The sequence below is a fragment of the Gobio gobio genome, assembly GCF_949357685.1.
Source record: "Gobio gobio genome assembly, chromosome: 21".
Classification (NCBI taxonomy): domain Eukaryota; kingdom Metazoa; phylum Chordata; class Actinopteri; order Cypriniformes; family Gobionidae; genus Gobio; species Gobio gobio.
Genome location: NC_137117.1, coordinates 20,586,981 through 20,613,284, shown reverse-complemented (window position 1 = coordinate 20,613,284; position 26,304 = coordinate 20,586,981). Strand labels below are relative to the sequence as shown.

Sequence of the window (26,304 nt, the reverse complement as noted above, 5' to 3'; positions counted from 1 at the left end):
ACTCCAGTAGTAATCTGTCATGGGAACTGTGTACATCCCTAAATTAAACAATGTAATAATCAATAAAAGGGATTTGTACCTGTATGATATTACGTTGTACCCACATTGGGCCAGCGATTTGGAAAATTGATTGATGATTTAGCTGTGGCCACCATCTTCAAAGTGCATTATGGGTATTCTCTAGAGTCTAGCCGGTGAGTGTACATCGGTTGTACACTTGTTATTGCGGTGCATTATGGGATTGAATGAGTGCACTCGATAATGTTCACTATGGTTTCAGATACCACTACAAATGGCCGTCCTCTCAAATAGTGCCCTATTTAAGGGTGAGGGGGTGATTTTGGACACAGCCATTGAGATATTTGCTCTTCTATTACATGAAATTTCACTAGACCAACCTGAAAAATAGTGTTTTTGAATGTAATTTGAGCAAAGAATGCATAATTTATAATACCATTGTGGTAATTTTTTACTGCTGATTTGAATATGTTGAAATACTGTTGCTGCAAAGACCTTTACCAGGAAGCTCGCCAAGTGAACTGACTTGCCTTTTTTCACACTCCTGTCTGCTCAAACAAATGCACTCTCTTCTCTTCCTACTGCTGGTCTACTTATTTATGCAGGGCTAGTAGTTAGTCTAGAGAGTTTCTTCCTGAAGCCTTTGTGAGTAATTGTGTGTGTGTGTGTGTGTGTTTGGCTGTAGTTGGTGTTGGCTGAAGGCACACACTCGGATGGGGGATCTCAGTGCACAGAGAGCCACAAAGAGCTACCACCACCCTTGGAGCGAACTGGAGGGATTGGAGATTCCAGACCACCCTCTTTCCAGTGAGTATTGCCATGCAAATAATTTGTCTGACAAATCTCATTTATCCCTCATTTATTAATCACCTTTTAGGCCCATAGTACACCATGTCTGATAAGAACACATCCCATTATAACAGTGAAACATGGGTTTGTGACAAATAATCACAAACAAAATAATGATGATGAAATGTATAAATCTAGTTCAAAAGGCCAAGTTCTTCATACTCTTTAAAGAAAATGTTTATGCAGTTATCAGCAAAAAATCATCTGACTGGGCATCTCAAGTGATTTAGTCACCAAGTAAAGGGAATAATATTTTCCTTACCCCTTTGGATCTTAATCGTTTTCAAAAAAGATTTCATACAGACCAAAAAAGAATGTAATACTTTTGTTCAGCAAGGATGCATTAAATTGATCAAAAGTGAGAGACAAAAAAAATCTAATGAATGCTGTTCTTCTGAACTTTCTATTTATTCATATTATTAATAATAAATGTATTCTTATTATTAATAATGTTTCACTGTTTCCACAAAAATATTAAGAACTATACTTGTTTTTGAGCAACAAATCAACATTCTTCTGAAGGATCATGTGACACTGAAGACTGGAGTCAAGATGCTGAAAATTCAGCTTTGCCATCACAGAAATAAATTACATTTTAAAATATGAATAATATTTCACAATACTATAGATTTTAAAGCAGCCTTGGTGAGTGTTAAAGACTTCTCAAAATCATTAAAGGGGCTTTTGGCACCATAGTGGTAAAAAAAAAAAGCTGAATGCATTTTGTGGAAGAACGTGGTTTGGTTGTGCTTCGACTCTGTGTGACTGCGGATGAATATGTTTTTTTCACATAACAAAAAAAAGGGAGATTCTACAGCTCATGAATCATTCACTACTAGGCTTAAGAGATATAACCAATTTAAGTTGAAAGGATCTCAAGCTTTCCTTGAAAATAAATTCCAACACAGCGCTACAATGACCCATAATGAACTGACCCTTCACAATAGATAATGCTTTACAATTAACTCTGCTAGAGAAATACATATGGCAATTTATCTGCAAAAATCTCTGCATCGCTTTTACAACATTTAAAACCCCTCAGTTGTCATCATCTCAATTTAATAATATAAAATATAAACACTTACCATAGTGAATCAGGGTACGACAAAAACAGGTTTAGGAAGAAGGATTGATGATGTATTGATGAATGAAAATTTTGTTAATGTTGAAAAGTTACATAGTGCTCCTTTAAAAAGATCATAGCAACCCTTTTGAACGGTAAAATATTTTGAATATAATACATTTTTAAATGATCATGTTTTTATCCTTTTAATGTGTCTTTTTTTTCTTTATTACAGTGTCTGGTAGGGGTGTAACGGTACACAAAAATTATAGTTTTGAAGTTACGGTTCGGTATGTTTTTGGTACAGCAGGGGACAAAACAAATCATTTGGTAACAGTAACTGTGAACTAATGTAAACAAAGAATGCTTCAGTGCACCAGTGTCCTTCCGTAGGGTAACAGGTTAAACAGTGGTACTAAATAAACAATGTCTGTCTTTAAATAAATAAAAAGTCTGTAAAATATTGCTGCAACCGGCAGCAACACACTGCAGACTCGCTTGTCACTGGACTCAGACTCGCTGTCAGGATAATTCTTTATGCGAAATGGAAATACTTGCGTGAATAAGATGTACATTGTGCACTGAGGAAAACACATCTCAAGCGCATTAAACAACACATGCATCTGACAGTTTATGATTTATTTTGAAGCACTTAATGTAAAGCATGTCTCATGTGTAATGCTGCAGTCCGTAACTTTTTTGGTTAAAAATGATCCAAAATCAATTTTTGAGCAAGTACATAACCAGCCAGTGTTCAAAACTATCTCCTTACCTTAACCTGATTCACAACGGTAAGCCTGTAATAATGTGTTATAACTTGAGTGTACTGGTAGCTTTCCGCGGGAAATTTGAGCATGGCGCCGTTCGTCTTTGCTTCATTACAAATGTCATTATACATCAAGAAGGAATCCCCAGGTAGGCTATATCACATGAGAGGATGCTGCAGGTGGCGGATCATTTATAGCCTTTTCTCACAGCAGCTGGAATAATTAAACGCATAATTTTAATGGCGGATTGTAATCCAGAAAGGACCAAACGACAGTGACAACTGGCGATTCACCTGTAGTCAAAAGCAAAAGATTAGACTGTACAGAAATTGAAATCTACAGGTAACGCTAATACACACTAAATACACAGTCACGCAATGCTGATGTTGTTAAGATTTACAATTCGAGAACAAAGTATAACAATAATAATAAATTGCATGGTTTGATGTGATGTGAGCTAAGCGATTTAATCATCTTTGGTAACGCGAATGTGCGAAAAGTGGCAGACATGTAACTTGCTTGTTCAGATGACATTTTGCGGGGAAAATTCTTATTTTGGTCATACTTCCAAGACGTAGAATCTGTGATTCCGAAGTACAGTATCCACACCGGTGCACTGACTAACAGTCGCACAAACTCCTCAAAACATTAGATTCATCCGCGCTGAGGAGCCGTGCCGATGCACAACCCACAAAAGATGATAATTCCACAAATAACTGCAATTGCAGGTTTCAAACAGAGATAGCGACAAAGAGGCAAAACTTATGGACTGCAGCTTTAAGATTAAGGCCCTGTCCCAAATGGCCCCCTAAACCCTCACGGTCTTCCTCTGAGTCCGCACTTTCACAATGTAATGCCCCTTTGACTGCAGGGAAGAAGTCCGCTGCGTAACCCGCACCAGTACGGGCTCGGCAGAAGTGCGCATCGAGGGCGCACATCGACCTCAAAGGGGGCGCTCGCGAGCACCTTTCTGAGACCTAAAATGACAAATGGGACACCCGGTGGTCTCGTGGACTTAAAGGATTAGTTCACTTTTAAATAAAATTTTGCTGGTAATTTACTCACCCCCATGTCATCCAAGATGTCCATGTCTTTCTTTATGCAGTCGAAAAGAAATTAAGGTTTTTGATGAAAACATTTCAGGATATTTCTCCATATAATGGACTTTAATGGGCTCCAAACGGTTCAAGGTTTCAGTGCAGCTTCAGAGGGCTTTAAACGATACCAGACGATGAATAAGGGTCTTATCTAGCGAAACGATCAGTTTCTGCGAGAAACCGAGCAGTATTAATGCTATTATTTTACCTCTTATCAGACGAACGTGATAATCTCTGAGCTCCGCCATAACTTCCGCTAAGTGAAGTCAAATACGAGCGTGGTCATAGATATATCGATCGTAGATTCCTCATTCTATTGATCCGTGCAGGCGCTAATGAGGCATCTATGTATACATCTATGACCACGCTCGTATTTGACCTCACTTAGCGGAAGTTATGGCGGAGCTCAGAGATGATTACTTTCGTCTTCTCGCAGAAACTGATTGTTTCGCTAGATAAGACCCTTATTCATCGTCTTTAAAGCCCCTTGAAGCTGCACTGAAACTGTCATTTGGACCTTGAATTGTTTGGAGCCCACTAAAGTCCATTATATGGAGAAATATCCTGGAATATTTTCATCAAAAACCTTAATTTCTTTTTGACTACAAAAAGAAAGACATGGACATCTTGGATGACATGGGGGTGAGTAAATTATAAGCAAAAGTTTATTTAAAAGTGAACTAATCCTTTAACGGACATGCGCACGCAGCGGCCATTGTAAGTCCACAAGACCGAATGTGCACATGAAGTGTGGCATTTGGGACAGGGCCAGAGAAGTTCTGCATTTGAAGTGGTTAAAACAACACTGTATTACCGAAAAGAAACACCCCTACCGACAATCTTCGGTACAAATGCGTGTACCATTACACCCCTAGTGTCTAGTGTCAGAAATTGAAAGCATGTCCAACATAGAAGTGTATTCAAGTCATTGTATGATTTGCATATATGCATTATACTGTATATGCATTGGGATTTTTAAATAACCAGACAAATACATCTGCACGCACGGACACACGGACACACACACACGGACACACGGACACACGGACACACACACACACACACACACACACACACACACACACACACACACACACACACACACACACACACACACACACACACACACACACACACACACACACACACACACACACACACACACACACACACACACACACACACACACACACACACACACACACACACACACACACACACACACACACACACACACACACACACACACACACACACACACACACACACACACACTCTTGACAGGCATTACAAAACCACTGATTTGATTTGTTCTGAGTTCCTGACCACAGTCACAGCAGTAGCAGATGTCTGTTATCCAGCTGGATGGAAAATATCATTCTTGTCCTTCCGGGAGCCACATGTGTGAATACCAGCTCCTGTCTCTTGAGCTGCATTCTAATAGGACACATGTTTGCCTCTCAAAGTTTAGTGTGTTTGTTTGATTTGCCAGCACTCATGTGGTCAAGAACTCAACCAGTCATGGCTTCCCTACATACATAGTTGTCCACATAATAATTAATATTCTTGGACAAATAGTTATAATCTAGAGAGAGAAAGAATTATCCCTCACTTGATCCGGTTGCCACAATAAACACAATATTTAATGTGGGTAGTGAAAATATGCAGATAAACTGCTGCTGTTCGTTTTTTGCATTTTAAACCAATAATTTGGTTCTTAATCATTTAATTGAAATAAACTATCCAAACAAACAGATTTGCCAAAATCAAATCAGACTTGTTTGCTTGGTCTCAAAACTCTTTTACACTGCTTTTGCTCTGAAAAAGGCTTTGAGTGTGCACTGCTGCACAGCTGGTTATGCGCTTCTACAGCAAACACACAGATTAAATATTCTCTTTGTACGTATTGAAGATGTTGAAGGCTAAATTTAGATCAACGTGCTACTGGGCAATTTTGCAACAGTCTTTCTTTGTAGTGTCTGTTGCACCTGTGATTTTTCTTCATCTAATGTTTGACTTTCAGACTTGTGTGTGTGTGTGTGTGTGTGTGTGTGTGTGTGTGTGTGTGTGTGTGTGTGTGTGTGTGTGTGTGTGTGTGTGTGTGTGTGTGTGTTAGTTGTAGCCTTCTCACCCCACCAGAGAATTCTCACCACTTGTTTTCTGTAGTGTCTAGCTCCATCTAGTGGTAGAACATGTAACTGTGAACCACAGACAGCTTCCTTCTTTTCTTCACGTCAGTCCTTTTCTCCCAGCATCTCTCCTAACAGACTACCAGACAATTTAGCTTGAAATGAATATGAATTCCCACTCCCACCAGAAATCTCCCTCATTTCCATTATAAAAGCTTCACTGTAAGCATCAGTAAGTAACCAAATGTTATCCCCTGCCTGCTCCCTTTGTGCTGTGCATTATTTATTGGTCCTGCTGAATGCATTTGGCAGGGTGAGGAGAGTATGTTTTCGGCCGTCCCTTGAGCAGCTAATCCGGATTAGTGGACATTAAAAGCCTCGTCTCTGTTGCCCCGCGGGCTCTGCAGGGTGACACAGCTGCCTCGGTCTCCCCCAGGACTGAACCATCCATCTGCCTGCTGCACCTTGTAAATACAACATATTCCCTCACAGAGTACAAGAAATGTGCATTTTATGCATTATATTTTATATGGAAATTTATTTGATTATGTGATAAATACAATTTTAAGAATTTAAACTGCGAATTTTGATACATTTGTGAAGTTATTCGTAAGCCGTTGTAAATCAGGCAAAATTACATTTTAATTGTTTATTTGGGTTGAATTTTCTTTTACTTTACCTTTGGCGTCAACAACAAAAAAAATTCCAAGGGATTTCTTTTCACTTTTTAAAGTGTATATGATTATTTATTTTACTGCCCTATATGATTATATTATTTCTTTTTTTGGTAACACTTTAGAATAATGGTCATTAGTTAACATTAGTTAACTACATTAGTTAACATTAACTAATAATGAACTGCACTTATAAAGCGTTTATTAATCTTTGTTAATGTTAATTTCAACATTTACTAATGCATTATTAAAATCTTGTTAACATTAGTTAATGCACAGTGAACTAACATGAACAAACCATGAACAGCTGGATTTATATTAACTAACGTTAACAAAGATGAACAAATACAGTAACAAATGTACTGCTCATGGTTAGTTCATGTTAGTTAATACATTAACTACTGTTAACTAATGAACATTATTCTAAAGTGTTACCCTTTTTTTTTTCTTTTTTGCACTTAGCTTTGTTTTTCCCTTTGTTTTCGAGTTTAAAGGAGCAGTTCACCCAACAATTACCTCATAATATACTCTCCCTCAAGCTATCCTATATGACTTTCTTCTTTCAGACGAATGCAATCAGAGTTATATTATAAAAATTCCTGGCTAATCTAAGCATTATAATGGCAGTAAATCCACATGTCTCCGGGGGGTTAATAAAGGCCTTCTGAAGCGAATTGACAGATTGGTGTAAGAAAAATATCCATATAACACGTTATGAAGTAAAATATCTAGCTTCTGCAGCCAGACTGCCTTCCGTATTCAATTTACGGAAAAAGCGTAACTGGCTTGACGTATGATATCAGTAGCATAAGCGTTTTGAACTGCGAGAGGCGTTACACTTTCTGCGTAAATTGAATACGAAAGGAGGTCTGGCGGGAGCTAGATATTTTACTTTATAAAGTTTTAAATATGGATATTTTTCTTACACAAACCCCCTGGAGCCGATGTGGATTACTTTTATAATGGATGGATGCACTTTTTTGTGCTTCAAATTTTGTTCCCCCATTCACTGCCATTATAACGCTTGGACATTTTTAATATAACTCCGATTGTATTCATCGGAAAGAAGAATGTCATATATACCTAGGATGACTTGAGGGTGAGTAAATAATGGGCTAATTTTAATTTTTTGGGTGAACTATCCCTTTAAATTCATGTCCTTCTGAATCATCATCATCATACTAGTTAAATAACATGCTCCATCCAGCAGAGAGAGACATTAGCACACTGCTTTGTATTTGAGGTAATTGTGCTTGGGGGGGTGGGACTTGTCATTTTGACATGTGGATGTAAATGAGTAAGCTTGAGTTAGATACAATTTTTTTGAAAATGGATGGAAAATGACTCAAAATCATTCAAGGCTTATTCATCTGCTTGGTTAAAAAAAATTTCCCTGAATATCATTATATTCCAAAGATTTTATACATTTTAGCAGAGCTCAACAGCCTGGATATTCACAAGCCATGTAGATAACTTTTTTTTTGGGATGATAATAATATATTATAGAAACAGATTTAAAAAGCAGGCAAAACGTTTGTGATGTCTTAAGATGTGAATGCTCATCAATTGTTAAGTACACTGCTTGTACATAGAACTGTAACTTAAAATCTGGGTAAATATGTACATTTACTTCAGAAAAAAGTACTGTGGGGAATTCTTTAAGAATTACTCAGAAGCTGACAGTGCTGTTTATATCTATTTGCATTGTTTTAGTGCTCAATTTATTAAAAGAATCATGCAAAACAGATAACGGTATCAATGTGCCCATAAAATCTTTACTAAAGTGGTCATAACGTCTCAAATCAAATTACATTCACTTCCGATTTTCTGTAGGACGTTGTAGTTAATATCTATTTGTATTTTTTTTACATTTAATGGATGCTTTTATCCAAAATGACTTGCATTGCATTCAAGGTGGCATTCATTCAGTCCTTGGAAATTGAATCCATGATCTTGGATGCAGGTTTTTGTGCTGAAATAATATAATAATTATATCTGTTTTTTTCCCCCTCCAGAGTAACCATGCAAAAATGACCAGCGTTTATCTCATGTGTTATCATGTGTGAGCGTCTTTGCATGTTGACACAGTGTCACAGCAAGCTGTTCTCACCAACCTTATGTTTCTTTTCCGCCCTGAGCAAAAGTATTCCACCCTCTCTGCTAGAATATCTGGCCTTTGGCATATCCGCATACACATATTCAGTCTCACACTGCATCGCGGCCCCATTTACCCCCAAAAACCTGCTCTTCTGGGGCCCAACCTCAGCCCTGCAGGATTTGAAACTCCTGGGCTGCGGTTCATCCCAGCTGGTCCTAAACGCTCTACATTCTCAGCTTTGAATAACTAGTGACAGCTGCTGAAAATGCACGGCTGTAAATCATAAATGCCTAAACAATGAAATATCTGTTGGCGATGAAATTGAATGTAGGTAATCATAGTTTCAAAAGGTTTCCCACAACATTTTCTCTACTTTTGTGGCCAAGTGTATTGTGACTCAGCATAATAGAGATGGTTTCGAGGCCATATAATGAAGATCTTTCTGTTTCTGTGTTCTAGTGCCAATGCGGTGAGTAGTCGGGATGGATTGGACACAGAGACGGGCACAGAGTCTCTCCTGAGCCAGCGGAGAGAGCGGGAGAGGCAGAGAGCTCACAGGAGGGCAAGAGAAAGTGAGTGTGAGTGACTTTAAACAATACTCAGCAAAACAGCTGTTCTCACACTATACACAGCACATATCATGTGCCAGGAGTCTAATCATGCCTTGGAATCAGGAAACATATGATACAAAAGACATTATTTTTAAAGGCAGTGATTGCAACAGGTGTTTTCCCCAGGTGATGGATGTCTGGCAGGTGAGTGAAATATCCTAAGGACAGACACGTGAGACAACAAAACACTCTTTGAGTTGGTAAATGCGATGTAGTTTTAGGGCAGTCACATGACATCCTCATGTCAAAAGAAAAAGAAAAAACAAACGTAAAGATAATATAAATGTACTGTTTTTTTCTACACAAACACTACTGTTTAAAATTTTGGGACTGGTAAGACTTTTATGTTTTTGATAGAATTCTCTTGTACTCAAGGCTGCATTTATTTGAACAAAAATACTGTAAAAACAGCAACATTGTGAAATATTACAATTTAAATGAATTGAAATACGCAATGAATTTTCAGCAGCCATTACTCCAGTCTTCAGTGTCATATGATCTTTCAGAAATCATTCCAATATGCTCATTTGGTGCTCAAGAAACACTTTGTATTATTCTCAGCATTGTGCTGCTTAAAACCTGTTAACTATCACTGGCCCACCGGTGGGCCCATTTGCCATTGCATGTTTAAAACAAATATATCCTATATTTATCCTGATCTAATGTTGACAAACTATATATCATTTGAAAGCTTACAAACTCAAGATTCATCCTCTGAAAACCGTTTTGAAATGGGATTTTGCGTTACCATGGAAACGGTACTCTAAATTCTTATAGCGGCTCCTTCTAGCGGCTCCTGGGCGTCGTCATGTTTCATATTACAACTTGTATTTTAAAAACGTTATAATAAAAACCTTTTCTAATCTTGACAAAACATATATTGTCGGAAAGGTCTGAGTCTCACGGTTCTATATCTGCCAACTGTTTTGTGATATTTGGACAAAAATATATACATTTGTTACAGGAGATTGCATAATAAAAATCTATGGAATTTCAATGACACCCGGTGGCTATTTGTGGTCCAGCGCCTAAACAAAATCTCATGGGAACTTCAATTTTTGTGATATCAACTTCTGATTTGGAACACGAATTGGTTAGACATTTGGCTTTGATTTGATAGTAATTTTAGAGTACAAATTATTTTGTAACATATATATTTTATATTTAGTGCAGTACATTTGATTTACAGTAAATTTTAACATTCAAAACTTTTTCATACTTTTATTTTTTTAAATGAGACCAAACTTATGTCTATATTCCAAAGCATTTTTGAATGGCAACCATTTAAGTTTGGATAGATATATTTTAAAAAGGGGGGTGACAGTTAACAGGTTTCCTTGTGGATGAATAGAAAGTTCAAATAAACAGCATTTATTTGAAATAGAAATCTCTTTACTGTCACTTTTGGTCAATTGAATGCATCCTTGCTAAATAAAAGTATCAATTTCATTCTTTAAAAAACGTTTTAAAGTAGTGTATGTATATGAGAGACAGAAATGGCACCAGTTTTGTAGTGATGTATAGTGAGGTATTGTTTCCGCCAAAAAATGTCAGCGCTGTCCAGAAAGAAAGAAAGATGTGAGGGTGAATAAATGATGACAATTTTCCTCTAATAACTTCATCCCATTTTAAAAGCTCTGAACTTGTCACATGCTGTTGCAGGATGTAGTTGCTTTCCTAAGTGTTTTTTCCCCGGAATGACCCTGTTTTGTGGTTGTTTGCTGGAAGTTTGCTTGTTTGAACCAGTAATTTACAGAAAGTTTATTTTTGTTAGTGCGCATGCTGACTTGAGTTCTGGGTAAGGAGAGGTCACTTGGAACCATGAAAGCTTCCTTTTGTAGAGAAAAACATTCTGTCATCAACAAAGAATGTTCTAAGAGGTTCCTTAGAGGTTCCGTTGCCTGTAATGAGAAAAGGAATGCGCGTGTTCTCAATAGATTTCAAGGTGTCTGAGAAAGTCCCACCAAGTCTAGAATGTCTATATTGTTGAAGTCAGAGTTTCTTAATGCCTCTTACTGAATGTAAGTAAGATACAAGATTGCTTCCTTCTCACAACCATCTGATGCATATGGGAAATCACACCGTTCCTCCAGTTTTGTTCACTGGAATCATTTCATGCTGCTCTTCCACGTCTCCTGCCGTTTGCACCTCATTAGAGCCAAATGCATTAACTTAATTAGTGCAGCTTCATTAGCAGCAAAAGCTTCAGAAACGAGAAACAGATGGGGGCGTTTGCTGAAGATACTGTTGATTTATGGATACTCGTTGAACCTCTGTGTTTACGACTGTCTGTTAGAGACATCAGACTACCTGTTTCTTCTTTGCAGACAGCAACGGTAGATTGCTACCAGATCGGAGTGCTACTTTGTTTGTTGTGTCACTGCTTTTAGTTAGTTACTTCTTAACACTGATATAAATGTTGTGATCCACAACATTTTATATGTGCTTGTGTTTTTAGTTTCTCCTTAAATTCAAGCATCTATTCATTTAGCATGTGTGTGTCTGGAACAGTCTGGTAGCTGTGTAGTTTATCTCTGGAGTGTTTGGATGTAGAGCACATGATTAATGTGTCAGGTCAGCTCCCCTTTTATTATCCTCCAGAAATAGTTTTGCATACTAGAGCTGTTAAACCCAGAAAACTGCCATGATAGAGTGTTCAGTGACTCAAGGATTCCCGCTAACATCTTTTTTGCTAATTGATGCTTTAAATATATATATGGTGAAGTATACAAAACATACACAGCGTTGGAAAAAATTAAGAGACCACTTAACATTGAGATAGTGGTCCCTCTGCAATTTTCCATCTGTGATCCTTGGAGAGTCTTTGCCCACTCAGACTTTTCTCCTCGCCGTGCTTTAAGACAATATTTACAAGCGTCCTCTTTCAGATTTAGATGCAGATTCGTAACATCTTTAGTGGATTGGAACTTCTTAATTATTGCCCTGATGGTGGAAATGGGAATTGTCAATGCTTTAGCTATTTTCTAACAGCCACTTTCTATTTTGAGAAGCTCAACAATCTTTTGCTGCACATCAGAACTATATTGTTTTGTTTTACTCGTGATGAATGATTAAGGGAATTTGGCCTTTGTGCTTCCTCATATTTATACTCCTGTGAAACAAGAAGTCATAGCTAGACAATTTCATGTTCCTAGTCACCCTGGTGTGCTAATTTTTTTTTTAAATATTAATGGGAATACACTTCAGAGATATTTTACTCATAAAAAATTCTAAGGGTACCAATAATTGTGGCCAACGTGTTTTGGAAAAAAACAGTTATTTCATAATGTGATTTCCATCCGACTTTCCATTCTTTTACTTCAATGAAAGGTTAGCTATTTATACATATACCGATCTGATGTAGTGAAGTGAATAACAAGAAGTGAAGTGAATAACACTGATTATCTCTTCATCACGGCACCTGTTAGTGGGTGGGATATATTAGGCAGCAAGTGAACATTTTGTCCTCAAAGTTGATGTGTTAGAAGCAGGAAAAATGGGCAAGCGTTTGAGTGAGTTTGACAAGGGCCAAATTGTGATGGCTAGACGACTGGGTCAGAGCATCTCCAAAACTGCTGCTCTTGTGGGGTGTTCCCGGTCTGCAGTGATCAGTATCTATCAAAAGTGGTCCAAGGAAGGAACAGTGGTGAACAGGCGACAGGGTCATGGGCGGCCAAGGCTCATTGATGCATGTGAGGAGCGAAAGCTGGGCCGTGTGGTCCGATCAAACAGATGAGCTACTGCAGCTCAAATTGCTCAAGAAGTTAATGCTGGTTCTGATAGAAAGGTGTCAGAATACACAGTGCATCACCGTTTGTTGCGAATGGGGCTGCATAGCCGCAGACCAGTCAGGGTGTCCACCGCCTAAAGCGCCAACAGTGGGAATGTATGCATCAGAACTGGACCACGGAGCAATGGAAGATGGTGGCCTGGTCTGATGAATCATGTTTGTGTATGCGTGTGTGTATATACAGTATATGTGTGTGTATGTGTGTGTGTATATCCGTATTCTTTGATGAATGGAAAGTTTAAAAGATATCTTTTGTAACATTATAAATTGTTTTACTGTCAACTTTCTGATTTCTTGAGCAACAAATCAGCATATAAGAATGATTTTTGAAGGATCATGGTGTCATGATGCTGAAAATTCAGCTTTGCCATCACACGAATAAATTACATTTTAATATATATTAAAATAGAATAGTTATTTTAAATTGTAATAATTTTTCACAATATTACTGTTTTTACAGTATTTCCGATCAAATACATACAGCCTTGGTGAGCATAATTCTTTCAAACACATAATTTTATTTTACATGCATCTGTATTTAATGTATTTATTTATTCATTTAACTGGTAAGAGATTGCACCCATACACAATTGATTATTATTTATTTTATTAATTAGTTGTTGGAGCTTAATACCTTTTTTTATCGCTGACTTTAGAAAAGCAGATTCACCTTTTCATTAGAACAACAACAAATGACATGTCTTTGCACATTATTGCCTGCATAGGTTGCCCCAGTGCTGACTTCTGCTGGGTGTGATTGCATGAAAAACATGTTTGGTTATTAGGAACGCCAGACAGGTGTGTGCCCTAGGGGCAGGAGGAGTGTGCGAGGAGATCTCTTTTCTAGCCTCAGGCATTTATCTGTTAACCATGCTGAGTTTCCAATATTCAGTTTCAATTCAGTGTGTTCATTTTGCTGTGTGGTGCATATGTTGATTTGTTTTGGGTTTGGCCCGTCATTAGGTTAAGCAACCTTTCATGAACTTATCATTGTGTGTTGGTTTGCTGTCAACATGAATCCTGAAAAAAAGATCTTTGCACACAACATTAAATCATCAGTTATCAGTGGCAGTAGTGGCCAGAGGCTTTAATCTGAGTACCGAATACTGCACCTTCGCTCAGGGCCAGTTCATTGTCCCGTTCGACTGGAAACTGATGCCTGGGTATATTTGATAGACAGTTGAGTTCCCGCGTTAAGGAGGTTACGTTTCATCGAGTGCTAGAAATGCTGCAAGCTAATGAGAGGTGCACCACTGTAATGAGAGCTGTGCAGCAGCGGAGGTAAGACAAATGCGTCTCTCTGATACCAAGATGATTTTTTAGAGATATTTTTAGTTAGAGATCAATTGCATGATTTTATCATGAACATTATTACTTTTTAATTGATGTCCAACACATCTATAATGACTTATGTTTTATGCAAAGGAAAAAGTTAGTAATGTTGTATGTTAAAGTGATACAAATAGTTTTTATTACTTGAAATGAGTTAGCACTGATTTAGTCAAATAAATACATTTACTAAAGTAAAGATAAAATAAAAATATTTAGATTATATATTGAGATTAAAATAGAAATATCTGATCTTAATATTAAGTTAAGATAAAATTATATATATGTATATGTATATTCTGTATTTATATGAGGCATAAAGACTAAGATTGTATTATCTTAATCAATCTTATTTATCAGAATAATTTATAAATAATTGTTAATAAATAATAGTATGTTAATATTAATTAATTAATATAATTTTTTTTGGTCTTGTTTTTTTATATTTTTCAATATTTTTTATATATATATTTTTTAAATAAATCTTACCATATATAAGATGTTCACTTAAGATTTATAATAATCTCCTCATCAGTAGAATTATGTAATTCTCAAGAGTGGACACACACACACTAGAAACACTACAAACTAATTTATGTTCAGGAACTTGCATTATGCAAGTATAGAAAGGCTTTAGTCTTTTTACTGTGGTTTTAGTATGAATATACTAGTCACTTACATTAATGTTGCGCTTCAAAGGCATAAGTTGATCTCCTGAAGCCAGATGTAGAGGGAGCATTTCCACATCTGGAGAAACTGCATCTTTGTCTTCCACTATCTCTATTTTTCCTCTTGTCAGACGCATAAGTGAGCCTAAAAGGACTCCGGAGAGGCTATTAATGCATTAACCACCTGTGGATGATCCATTCTGATAAAGGGCTCCTGATAGGCTGTTGTTTAACACAGCTGCAGGGGTACAGCTCATCTTGCCGCAGGCCTTGGCTTGTACCCTTAATCGCTGAGGTGATACGATTGTCCTGTGAACTCACACATGACAGAGGAATGAAAAAGCTTACTCTGCACGCGAACAGTGAAATGTAGTTTGCTAAAATAGCTGTGGTTGATTTGTGAATGAGTGGCGAGTAATGGTCTGAAATGGGCACCTCTGCAATACTGGAATGCTTCGGTCGCACTCGGGGTCCACAGCGGTCTTATCGGTTGGTCAGACCTTTTCAGCGCATCCGATGTCACCCGGAGACACAACTTCGTCCCTGTCTCTGTACGTATACCCCAGACATATCGTTAGACTGACGTGCCTTCTGGATAAAGCACATTTGAGTATTCATCAGTAGATTAGTTGAAACTGGATTTTAAATGGAAAAGGATTCAGTTCTTTTTAAACAATGACTGTCCTATTAGTCCATTAGCGTGATTAACTGTCTAATCTAATTTGGTGCACAGAGCCTTTTTCAGAATGATGTACTGTAGTCTGTCTTTGTGTCATTATGCTATCACTTTCCTCTTCTTTTAAACAATGTGTTATTTGTTTTTTCTCAGTTCCTCGCATGAACGGTCACTCAAAATCGGAGCGTGTGGTCCGGGACTCAGCTGTTGGCTATGACAGTGCATCAGTGATGAGCAGCGAGCTGGAATCCAGCTCTTTTATCGACAGTGAGGAGGATGAGGATGCCAGCAGGTCAGACATCCATCAGTGTTTCAGTTCCCAGGAAAATTTGATGGCTCAGAGTGCATGATTCATTTCCTTTTAAACAATGACTGTTGTTATTTGCCCATTGGTACGATAACATTTTAATCTCTAATTTTAATTGTGAAGATATCAAATGAATTTAATGTTTAAAATGAAAAATGAAGTGTGGTTTATAAATTGATTTGAATTTTGGTGTAAAAATCGATTTAATAAACTATTTTGTCTTGATAAAATAAAACACTAAAAACTAATGCTACAAGCGAATTTAGGTATTATAACATAATAATGTTCTGTATGAAGATGGATTTTCATTTTAATATTTGCTGTGTCATCTTATTATTATAACTTTAAGTGAATGTTGATTTTTGTGTGTGTTAACACATCAGTGCCAGTCAGAACAAAAAATAGTCAAATTAAAATAGACAACCCTCATTTAAATTGAGAATTAACCTCACAACCGAGTCATAGTTGGCCACAAAAATAGTGCATTTAGAGTTTCATAATTACATGTTGCTTTATTCGTGTAGTGTTGACATCTGCCCTGACCTCTCATTTTTGTCTGATGCCACAGACTTAGCAGTTCAACCGAGCAGAGCTCTTCATCACACCTCATGCGTAGACACAAACGCAGGCGACGGAGACAGAAAGTCACCAAAATGGACAGGGTGAGAACATAGAGGGAAAGGACACATTTCTACACGTTAGTGTTTGATCCGTACTAATCTTTTGTATGTTCTCTTGACAGTCCTCATCCTTCAGTAGTATTACAGACTCCACAATGAGCCTCAACATTATCACGGTCACTCTCAACATGGGTAAGAACTTATTCACTAGTTCACTCCCTTCTTTTTCCCATCAGTCCTCCTTGTGCTTCCTCCCTCTCATCTGTATCTTTCCACTCCACCTGCTTGATAAACTGACCCTCCTGTTTTTTCAAGGTCTAGTGTGCACAGTGTGCTCTAAATATAGCCCACAAATGAACACATCATTGAAAAACAGCCTTATCTCTCTTTCTCACAGAGAAGTACAACTTCTTGGGTATCAGTATAGTCGGTCAGAGTAATGACAGAGGAGATGGAGGCATCTATATTGGCTCCATTATGAAAGGCGGCGCAGTGGCGGCTGATGGCAGGATCGAGCCTGGAGACATGCTGTTACAGGTGAAGGGATCAGCAGTCTGGAACCACTTTCAAGACTGATCTAATGCATTTTAGGAAGATTAAAAAAGATCAAATGTGCATTAAGATAATTGCCAATATCTACAATTTTACTTAAAGGGATAGTTCACCCAAATATGAAACTTTTATCATCATTTACTCTCCCTCAAGTTGTTCCAAACCTGTATGAATGTCTTTGTTCTGCTGAACGCAAAGAAAGATATTTGGAAGAATGTTTGTGACCAAGCAGATTTCCAGGCAGCCATTGACTAACATAGTGGGAAAAAAATACTATGGTAGTCAAACTGTATAACACAAAAGAAGATATTTGGAAAATGGACAAACTTTTGGGTTATCTTTCCATTAAATGTTATATCACCAGGAAAATCACCTTAAATATATAATTGTGTAAGTACATTTTGTAATTGTGTAAGTTTAACAGAACTGAAACAGACCTATTATTGTAAGTCTCTTCTGCTTTTTAATTTCCCTAAATTCACTTTTTAGGGATTATCAAGATTTAGTTGGGTCACCTCCCTGTGTTGTTGACTTATTGTGCTCCGCTCCCTTTCCTTCCTGCTGAAGGACCTTGAAGTCATATCTGTTGTGATTTACCACAGTGGACAGAATGGTGCTTTCAACTCTTTTGTCATTTATTTACAAAGGGGTTTTCCTCAGTTCTGCTGATCTAATATTCTTTCTTAGAAACTAATGGTTAATGACCCTGTTTTATTAGGTGAATTTTCGACAGTGGTGTCCAAATGACCATGAGATACAGTATCACATACTGTATGTAAACAAACATCATGCAACATTGGCTCAGTAACACTGTTATGCTTTACAGTTTGTTTTGTCAAGCCATTCTTTTAAAGTATTGATTCACTTAAAAATGTAAATTGTCATTATTTTCTCACCATTTTATTTCAAACTCATTTGACTTATTTTGTTCAATGAAACGCAAAATAAGATTTTTGATAACGTCCTGGTAACACTTTTTCCCCATGCAATTACAATGAATGGTTAGGAAAAAGCACTATATAAGCGCACTACTATAAAAGTAGTCCATATGCACTATTTGTATGTGAGGAACACATTTTTGTTGACTTAGATTTTGGTCTTTTTGTAACAAAAAGCTATCAGACTTCAGAATATAGTGCATAGTCATGTGATCTACTTTTATGGTACCTTTTATGGAGTTTTAAAACCTTTTTATATTATTAATTTTGGAGCTTGACAACCCCAGTTCTCAATCACTTTCTTTTTACTGAAAAGAGTGGCCAGGATTTTCTTCAGATATTCACTTGTTGTGTTTCATAATGACTTTGCTGCTTGAAATTCTAATCATGTGAATGGGGGGGGGGGGGGGGGGGGGTTGAGTAAATAATAAAATAGGTGTAGGTGTACAATGCCTCGAATATAACAAAAAAAAAAACTGATTGTGGCAATATACGGTGACGCATTGCTGCCCCATACATATAATTTTTTCCACTCAATTATGTCGTAATAACGATATGTTATGACGTTTTAGCGACATCTTTTCTCGTATTAAAGAGATGTTATGTCATAAAGGAAAAAATGCGCCGGCGCTTTCATCAGTATAGAGATGAGACACGTAATATGTCTGGACCCCACATGGACCCCACATGGAGTGGGGTCAGACATGATTTTAACCACTTCATTTTGTAGAAAATATTTCTTTAAAGTGAATTTCATTTTCTATAAATGGTATTTTAATTTTGATCAAGGTTTCATCAAATAATTGCCTGTATATTTAATAAATAAGAAGCAAACCAAGATCGTCTGGAATGGATTGACGTGCGTAACCCACTGGCCAGGTTTCCGCTGCCTTTGAGTAAGACTGAAACTACAGCGTCTTTCTGTTTTTAATACATTTCTTGAATAAATATCTTAATTACAGTAGGCCTATTATAGATGGTTATGACTAGGTTAAAGTTACGCCACTGAGGCTATAATCATGAGCGGTCCATGGCACCTGCTGTTACCCATGGCTATCTGTTAAGAACTGTAGGCTACATCAATAAATTACAACAATTTCATGCTATCGGCACTGCCACTGATACATGCAGCGGAAGAGCCTATTTTAAGCTGAGCTTGCTTCTGCTTTTCAATCATGGAAGTGTGACAAAGGCACATAGGATATATAAATGATCTAATGTGGAGACAGGCATATTTTTATACACATCACTATACAACACATATCCTTACTAGGTGAAAATATATGTCGTTTTAACAAGAAAAATATGTTGTTTTAACGACATAACATCTCGTTATTACGAGAAGATGTCGTTAAGACGACATAACATCTCGTTATTATGACATTATTGAGTGGAAAAAATGATATGTATGTGGCAGCAATGCGTCACCGTAGTTATTGTACCTACAAATATTACAATGACACCCACAATAGTTGCTTTTAAACACTTAGAAACTATTGAAATTCTTCAAGTTAAAAAGCTTCATGTGATCAAAATGATGGGAGGTTTAATGGAATTGTAATTTTCTCAGGTGAATGATGTGAACTTTGAGAACATGAGTAATGATGATGCTGTCAGGATTCTACGGGAGATTGTCTCCAAACCTGGGTGAGAGAGGGTGCTACACCTGAAATTAGTGATACACATAGAGTAAATCATGTCATAACATTCATGTTTCATTTGTCCCATACAGGCCAATAAGCCTAACTGTGGCAAAATGTTGGGACCCCTCTCCTAGAAGCTACTTCACCATCCCTAGAGGTATGTACATACATACATGAAGAACCATGCTGCATTCATCTAGTTCATTTTTGCATCAGTTTTATCAACTTATGGTTTTTTAGTTACATTCTGCTCCATGTCTGTCCTCAGCTGAGCCAGTAAGACCCATTGACCCTGCTGCCTGGATCACACACACTACAGCACTTTCTGGGCCGTACCCCCATTATGGTATGATCAGTCACATTCGCATTCGTATGAGATCATCTGTTTGCATAATGGCAGATTTGTCGTGCTCAACGCTGTTATTTTTTCCTCATTTCACAGAATTTGATGACCTTCCCCTTTCTGTGCCAAAAACAGACATGGCAACTATAGTAAAAGTCATGCAGCTACCAGACTCAGGCCTGGAGATCCGTGACCGAATGTGGTTGAAGATCACTATAGCCAATGCTGTCATTGGTTTGTGTTATTTTTTGCTGTGGGTTGTTGGGCTCACCTTTTTTGCACATTGTATATTGCAAGCATCAAGTTTTTGGTTGATGTTTTGTATAATCAATGTATGTAATTGTTCATTCTGTGTGTTCCAGGGGCTGATGTTGTTGACTGGTTGTTCTCTCGAGTGGAGGGCTTCAAGGACCGCCGGGATGCCAGAAAATATGCCAGCAGTTTGTTGAAACACGGCTACCTGAGACACACAGTCAATAAAATCACCTTCTCGGAGCAGTGTTACTACACCTTTGGAGATCTGTGCCAAAGTACAGTCAACACACAGTCATGATCATACGGGCCACTACTGTTTAAAAGTTTGGGGTCTTTAAGATTTTTCACTCTATATGAAAGAAGTCTCTTACACTCACCAAGGCAATATTTATTTGATCGAAAATACAGTAAAAACTGTTATATTGTTAACTATTATTACAATTTAAAATAATGTTTTCTATTTTAATATTTTGAAATGTAATTTATTCCTCCGATGGCAATGCTGAATTTTCAGCAGCCATTACTCCAGTCTTCAGTGTCACATGAGTCTTCAGAAATCATTTTAATATGCTGATTTGTTGCTCAAGAAACATGGGACTTGATCATCAGGCAAGAAAATTCATGGACAGTCGAGTAAACAGATGGCCCATAGAATCATCAACTGAAATGGTTAATGAATTAATGATGTGTCTTTAGAGTCACTTTTTAATGTATCCTTGCTAAATAATAATACCCCAAACTTTTGAACGCTAGTGTACCTTTAAGACGTTAAGATAAGATTTGGTGCTTAGAGCCATAAAACATAATTAATAAAACTATAATTAAAAATGACGTGAAATATCATAAATACAATTTGAATGGTATTAAAATGTGTTTGTTTTCAGATATGGCTTCTCTCAATCTGAATGAGGGATCCAGTGGTGGTGGGTCTGACCAGGACGGTCTCGCTCCTCTTCCTCCACCAGGAACGAACCCCTGGCCCCTCGGCGGCCAGCCCTACCCTTACCCAGGTTACCCCACTCCTCCGCCAGTCTTTCCTCCTGGATACTCGGACCCTTGCCACAGTTTCCACAGTGGCAGCGCAGGCAGCCAGCAGAGTGAAGGTATGTGTGTGTGAGAGACAGACAGAGAGAGCGCAATGATGGATAAAAGGGAAAACCCCCTGCTATGCACAATCCCGTGAGCTTCCTGTGTGAATTTTTCTTTCGTTTTAAGAGCGCTTGATGATGTTAAGCAACAACAGCAGCACTGCCCTGTTACATTATAAACTAATAATGTTTAAAAAAAAACTCAAAAGGTTTTTTGGATGGAATTTGTTATAGTAATAAGGAAACCATCAGTGGGTTTATTGTAAATGTGCATGTAGGATGACTAGGTACGATACTACTGTATGCTCACGCAGATTGAGTTTTGCTTTCAGTACCTGAATGAAAGCATCCAGCCAGAATTACATCAATGACACAAGACGCAAGAAATCATGTGCACATGTTTGCATGGAGAAGGATGATCATAACACTTTTTGGTTTTGCCCATTTTTTCAGAAAACAGATTTTGACATATTATCAGTCGTTACTTATGTAAATGAAATGCATAACCAATTAATTAGTCAGAGAAACAGTTAAGCTAGACGTAAACACCCTGGTATTACATTTAAAACACCCTTCCTGTAAATGAAAATGATCAATAATGTGAATGATTATATTTTATGCGTAATGCTAGGCAAGATACAAAATACATTAGTTAAAGATTTAGGACTGATTCCAGACTATATGTAACCACACAACACGCATGACACATGTTAATATGGAAAATACTTTTAATAAACATTAAATCCTAAAGACACACTAAACAAACAGGAAAAGGCTGATATTTTTTGTATTAATGCTACCAAATCATGCTCAAAACAACACGCACACACAAAAATCTATCAATTAATTTGAACTGAAATGCCAAATGCGAGACTGGTATTTTGGGAGCTGGAGAATTGATTTGTCTTTATCAATGTTACATTTATTAAGTGTCAACATTGTCCTTACTTAAAAGTATATGGCAATTTATTGATTTAAATAATGAATGAACTCATTGATCAATCAATCATGAAATCTGGTTTAAAAATAAGACTAAATCAAGATGCCAACTATTTACTTTTTAATCATTCCATTTCCAGAGCATCATCATTGTCGCTGTATTCAGTTGGATATTCCATATATGTGGTATGGCCAGAATTTTTTTAATCATTTATGCTGCTTATGCCACCCTATGCAATGCATGGACGAGTTAGTACAGAGCTGGGAATGTGTATCAGGAATTATGCAAAGTCATCAAACTAAATTACCTTTTTAACACTAATCCAGCATACTCGGGGTTTGGTCGCTTCAGAAGGCATAACTATGTAAGGTGGCATCCCAGAAACTGAGGTGCAGGGTTCGGTTTGTGGGAGTGTGTTGGGTGACGTGTCATAATTATGATATTCCCTCTGTTTTGCTGGCCGTCTGTAGACTGATGGGAAATTTTCTCCTAGGCACAGGGGATCCGGTAAGATTAGCACTTTCACCTAAATGCCTTTTCGCCCCACCTTTTCTCCTTGTCATCTTGTTATTCCAGTGGTTTGTCATTTATATGGCATATGACTCATTGAGATGGCCATTGTGACTCCCCAGCTGTGTTGCTTGTTTGTGTCTTTTGTGTGGGCATGTACAGTTCTTTATCTTCATTGTGCATGAGAATCAGACTGATTCTCATCTTTTGAAAAGCTATTTTGCAGTATGCTTTTCCCTATTTGCCAAAGTATGAATCAACTAGGAAAAGGAAAAACGAATATTTCCATGATACTGTATGATGTGAGCCAAAGCTTCTCAAACTTGGGAGTACGGCATTGACCACAACTGTATTACCTCAGTTCATGTCATTTGGACCTACCCTCAATGCGGACGTTTTTAAAACGCATAACCTCCACAAAATTATCTTATTTGTACCATATCGTTTATATGTCACTCATGTATTTATGTTGTAAAGTATCCTCATGGTATTGCTGTCCTTTACACCCTGTCCTAACCAGGTGCGACACAACAACCCCACAGCCAATCAGAGCAGAGTGCTTCAAACTAAGAACATGCCCCTTCCATGATGCATCTCGAGACGGCATCCTTTTTTATGCTGTTCCTTGTCAGACCTGGGGAATTCTTTTTTTGTTTGTTTTTAATATTGCATATTGAAAGTTATTTTAAATTTATTTAAAAACATTTTGGCCATTTTTGCCTTTTATATTAATGGCACAATTTCAGGAGAGATGGGAAGCAAGCGGGTCATCCAAAACAGTGCTGCACAGCATGAGGGATTTGTTCAGTGTTTATCAATTTCCACAATCAGTCTCTCCTTGTATATGTTTGATGTTTAAAATACGCTACCATTCTAACGTTAGAGGTCGGTAAGATTTTTTTGTAATGATTTTGAAAGAAGTCTCATGTTTACCAAGGCTGCATTTGTGTTTGGAACCATGATGAAACATTTTTTATAGAAAGTTCAAAAAGAGTGAGTCTTCATGCTCCTTGCTGAATAAAAGTATGAATTTCTTTCAAAAAACGAACAAAAACAAAAACCTGACCCGAAACTTTTGAACGGTAATGCACAAGAGAACTGCAGAAAAGGAATCAAGCAACTAAATGTAGATTTGCTTGATGCGGAACGGAAATTCGGTTAACATGGAAGAAATGGCTGTCATTGCTTGTCGAGTCTGGTTAGCATATGGTTTTATGAGAAAAATAATAGTACTTTTGTCCAAACACATTTCTTTTTCTTTTCAGGTAGCAAAAGCAGTGGATCCAACCCGGGCACTGGGAAAGGACGGAGACCCTCCCCTCGAGAGAAGGACCATAAGGCGCCGTGCTGTGGCGGCAGCGAAACAGAACTGGGCACATGGGTCGGAAGGAGGGGTGAGAGGACATCCAGTCAGCTGAGTCATCAAAGCCACAGCCGCTCTGCTGTCAGTCAAGCCCACTCAAGCCACAGCTATGCTCACTCTGGGTACAGTCATGGCCAGTGTCACAGCGTCTCGCAGCACAGCCACAACTTCACTTACAGCCACGCGCCTTTTGTTCAGCCCAATCATCTGTCCTGTGCCCACAGTGAGAGAAGTCACGGCTCTTCCTACGGCCCGCCGGGTCTGCCCCCTCCATACTGCCTTGCTCACCTCGCCCCCAAAGCGGCAGCAAGCAACAGCCCACCTGGGGCTCCACCCGTTCGAGAGTTAGGAAACGTCCCCCCAGAACTCACTGCTAGTCGGCAGTCTTTTCAACATGCTATGGGCAATCCTTGTGAATTTTTTGTTGATATTATGTGACAGGAGAGTGCCTTCAACCCTTTCAGAGCACAAGACCTAGTTCCCACAGTTTGCTTCATGAATATTTGCTACTGACGATCCCTGCACTGAGAATGTACAAACTGACAGCCCGATTTAAATGACCCAATAATGAAAATGGTCATTTACTCTCATTTATCCTCATGTTGAGGTTCTTCCTTCTGTGGATCAAAAATGGTGTTATTGTTAACTAAAATAATAAAACTATCGTTTTCAGTCATTGAAATAAATCTGGAAAAAAAAAATATATAAATTAGATGGAAATTAGAAATCTTGCCTTGGCAACTAACAGAAATTTAAGTTTAAGTACTGACATTATTTAAACTTAAATCAAAAATATAATTACTAAAATTCAGATAAGAAAATAAAAAAGCTCATTCAAAATATGAATAGCTATAATCGTATATAAATAATACTAAAATGCACTGTGCAAATTATTTTTGAATTTTATTTTTTTATCTAGATTATCCTGACAACTTTGTTTCAAATAATAAGAGTGAATAGGCACCGGGGCTGTTAAGCTACAAAATGACAAAAAGAAAAGAAAAGTATCAAGTAATCCATAAGAAGGAGGAAAAGATTATCATAGTTATTATACATAGTTATTTTTTTGTGTGATAAACAGACCAAAGTTCATTGTATGGCTTCAGAAGACACTGGAAATATAGCACACTAATGTAAAATATAGCACACTGTATTGCATGGACTACTTTTATTTTACTTTTATGGTGCATTTTTGTCCTTTTAGAACTTGACAGCCACAGTCCCTTTTCACTTCTATTATATAGAATATAACAACCAGAATATTTTGCGTTCAAAAGAAGAAAGAAAGTGTTTGAAACCACATGAGAGTGAGCAAATGACAGAATTTTCATTTTTAGGTCAACTCTTTCCCCATTCAAGGTTATTTAGATCCACGAAGAACACTAAAAAAGCACAACTGCAGAGTTCATTTAGACTCTGACACAAAAAGTACAATACTGCAGTATAGCAGCTGCACAAGATAACACAACTAATAAGCTTTTTAACAGGCAAGTCAGTGTATCAGACTGATGCTTCTTATTCCGAGCTGCTCTTCACTTTGCACAAGTTACAAGCCAGAAAACTGGTTAACACAGTCTGTACTTTTAAATGTATCCATGCGCTGGATGAAATTTTGCATTCACAGAGTCCTAATCCTGTGACAATCATAATGACAATTGACGTCCTAAACATTGCTGAATGTATTGTCTTGTGAGGCTACAACTCTGCCCAATTCCCTCATTAGCATCATAGCATGTTAAGCTATCATTGAATAAATACTTGGACGTGTTAATGTTAGTCTCATGGTTGAAAAATTTGGCAAAGAGTTCCATCATGAACCGTGTACATGATACAAAAAGGTGCTTTTCATAGAGTCTGTGAATTGACTGTTCAAACGTCACCAGTTGTCTTAGTATTTACCACTGTATTACGAACATCACTGTACAGTTAATGCAGTAGTCTATGATCGGAGTGGTAGTAGGCCCTGCGAGTTAAAA

At 37.6% G+C, this 26,304-nt stretch overlaps 1 protein-coding gene across 7 annotated transcripts in view; it reads left to right on the top strand.

Moving 5' to 3' along the window:
• dvl1a (dishevelled segment polarity protein 1a) overlaps window positions 1-26,103 on the top strand; it is a 53,480-nt gene extending 27,377 nt beyond the window's left edge. For 2 of the 7 annotated variants that reach the window (XM_079802364.1, XM_079802368.1), the window contains exons 3-14: window positions 704-825; window positions 9,155-9,273; window positions 15,923-16,061; window positions 16,645-16,738; window positions 16,819-16,888; window positions 17,094-17,233; window positions 19,757-19,833; window positions 19,919-19,986; window positions 20,098-20,406; window positions 20,535-20,702; window positions 21,312-21,530; window positions 24,231-26,103. In XM_079802364.1, coding sequence (XP_079658490.1) covers window positions 704-825; window positions 9,155-9,273; window positions 15,923-16,061; window positions 16,645-16,738; window positions 16,819-16,888; window positions 17,094-17,233; window positions 19,757-19,833; window positions 19,919-19,986; window positions 20,098-20,406; window positions 20,535-20,702; window positions 21,312-21,530; window positions 24,231-24,766 — 2,061 coding nt within the window. In that variant the 3' untranslated portion in view covers window positions 24,767-26,103. Of the gene's footprint in view, window positions 1-703; window positions 826-9,154; window positions 9,274-15,922; window positions 16,062-16,644; window positions 16,739-16,818; window positions 16,889-17,093; window positions 17,234-19,756; window positions 19,834-19,918; window positions 19,987-20,097; window positions 20,407-20,534; window positions 20,703-21,311; window positions 21,531-22,594; window positions 22,641-24,230 lie in introns of all 7 variants that reach the window. The other 5 variants (XM_079802370.1, XM_079802369.1, XM_079802366.1 and 2 more) reach the window with 5 other exon arrangements.
• The last annotated feature ends 201 nt before the right edge of the window (window positions 26,104-26,304 follow it).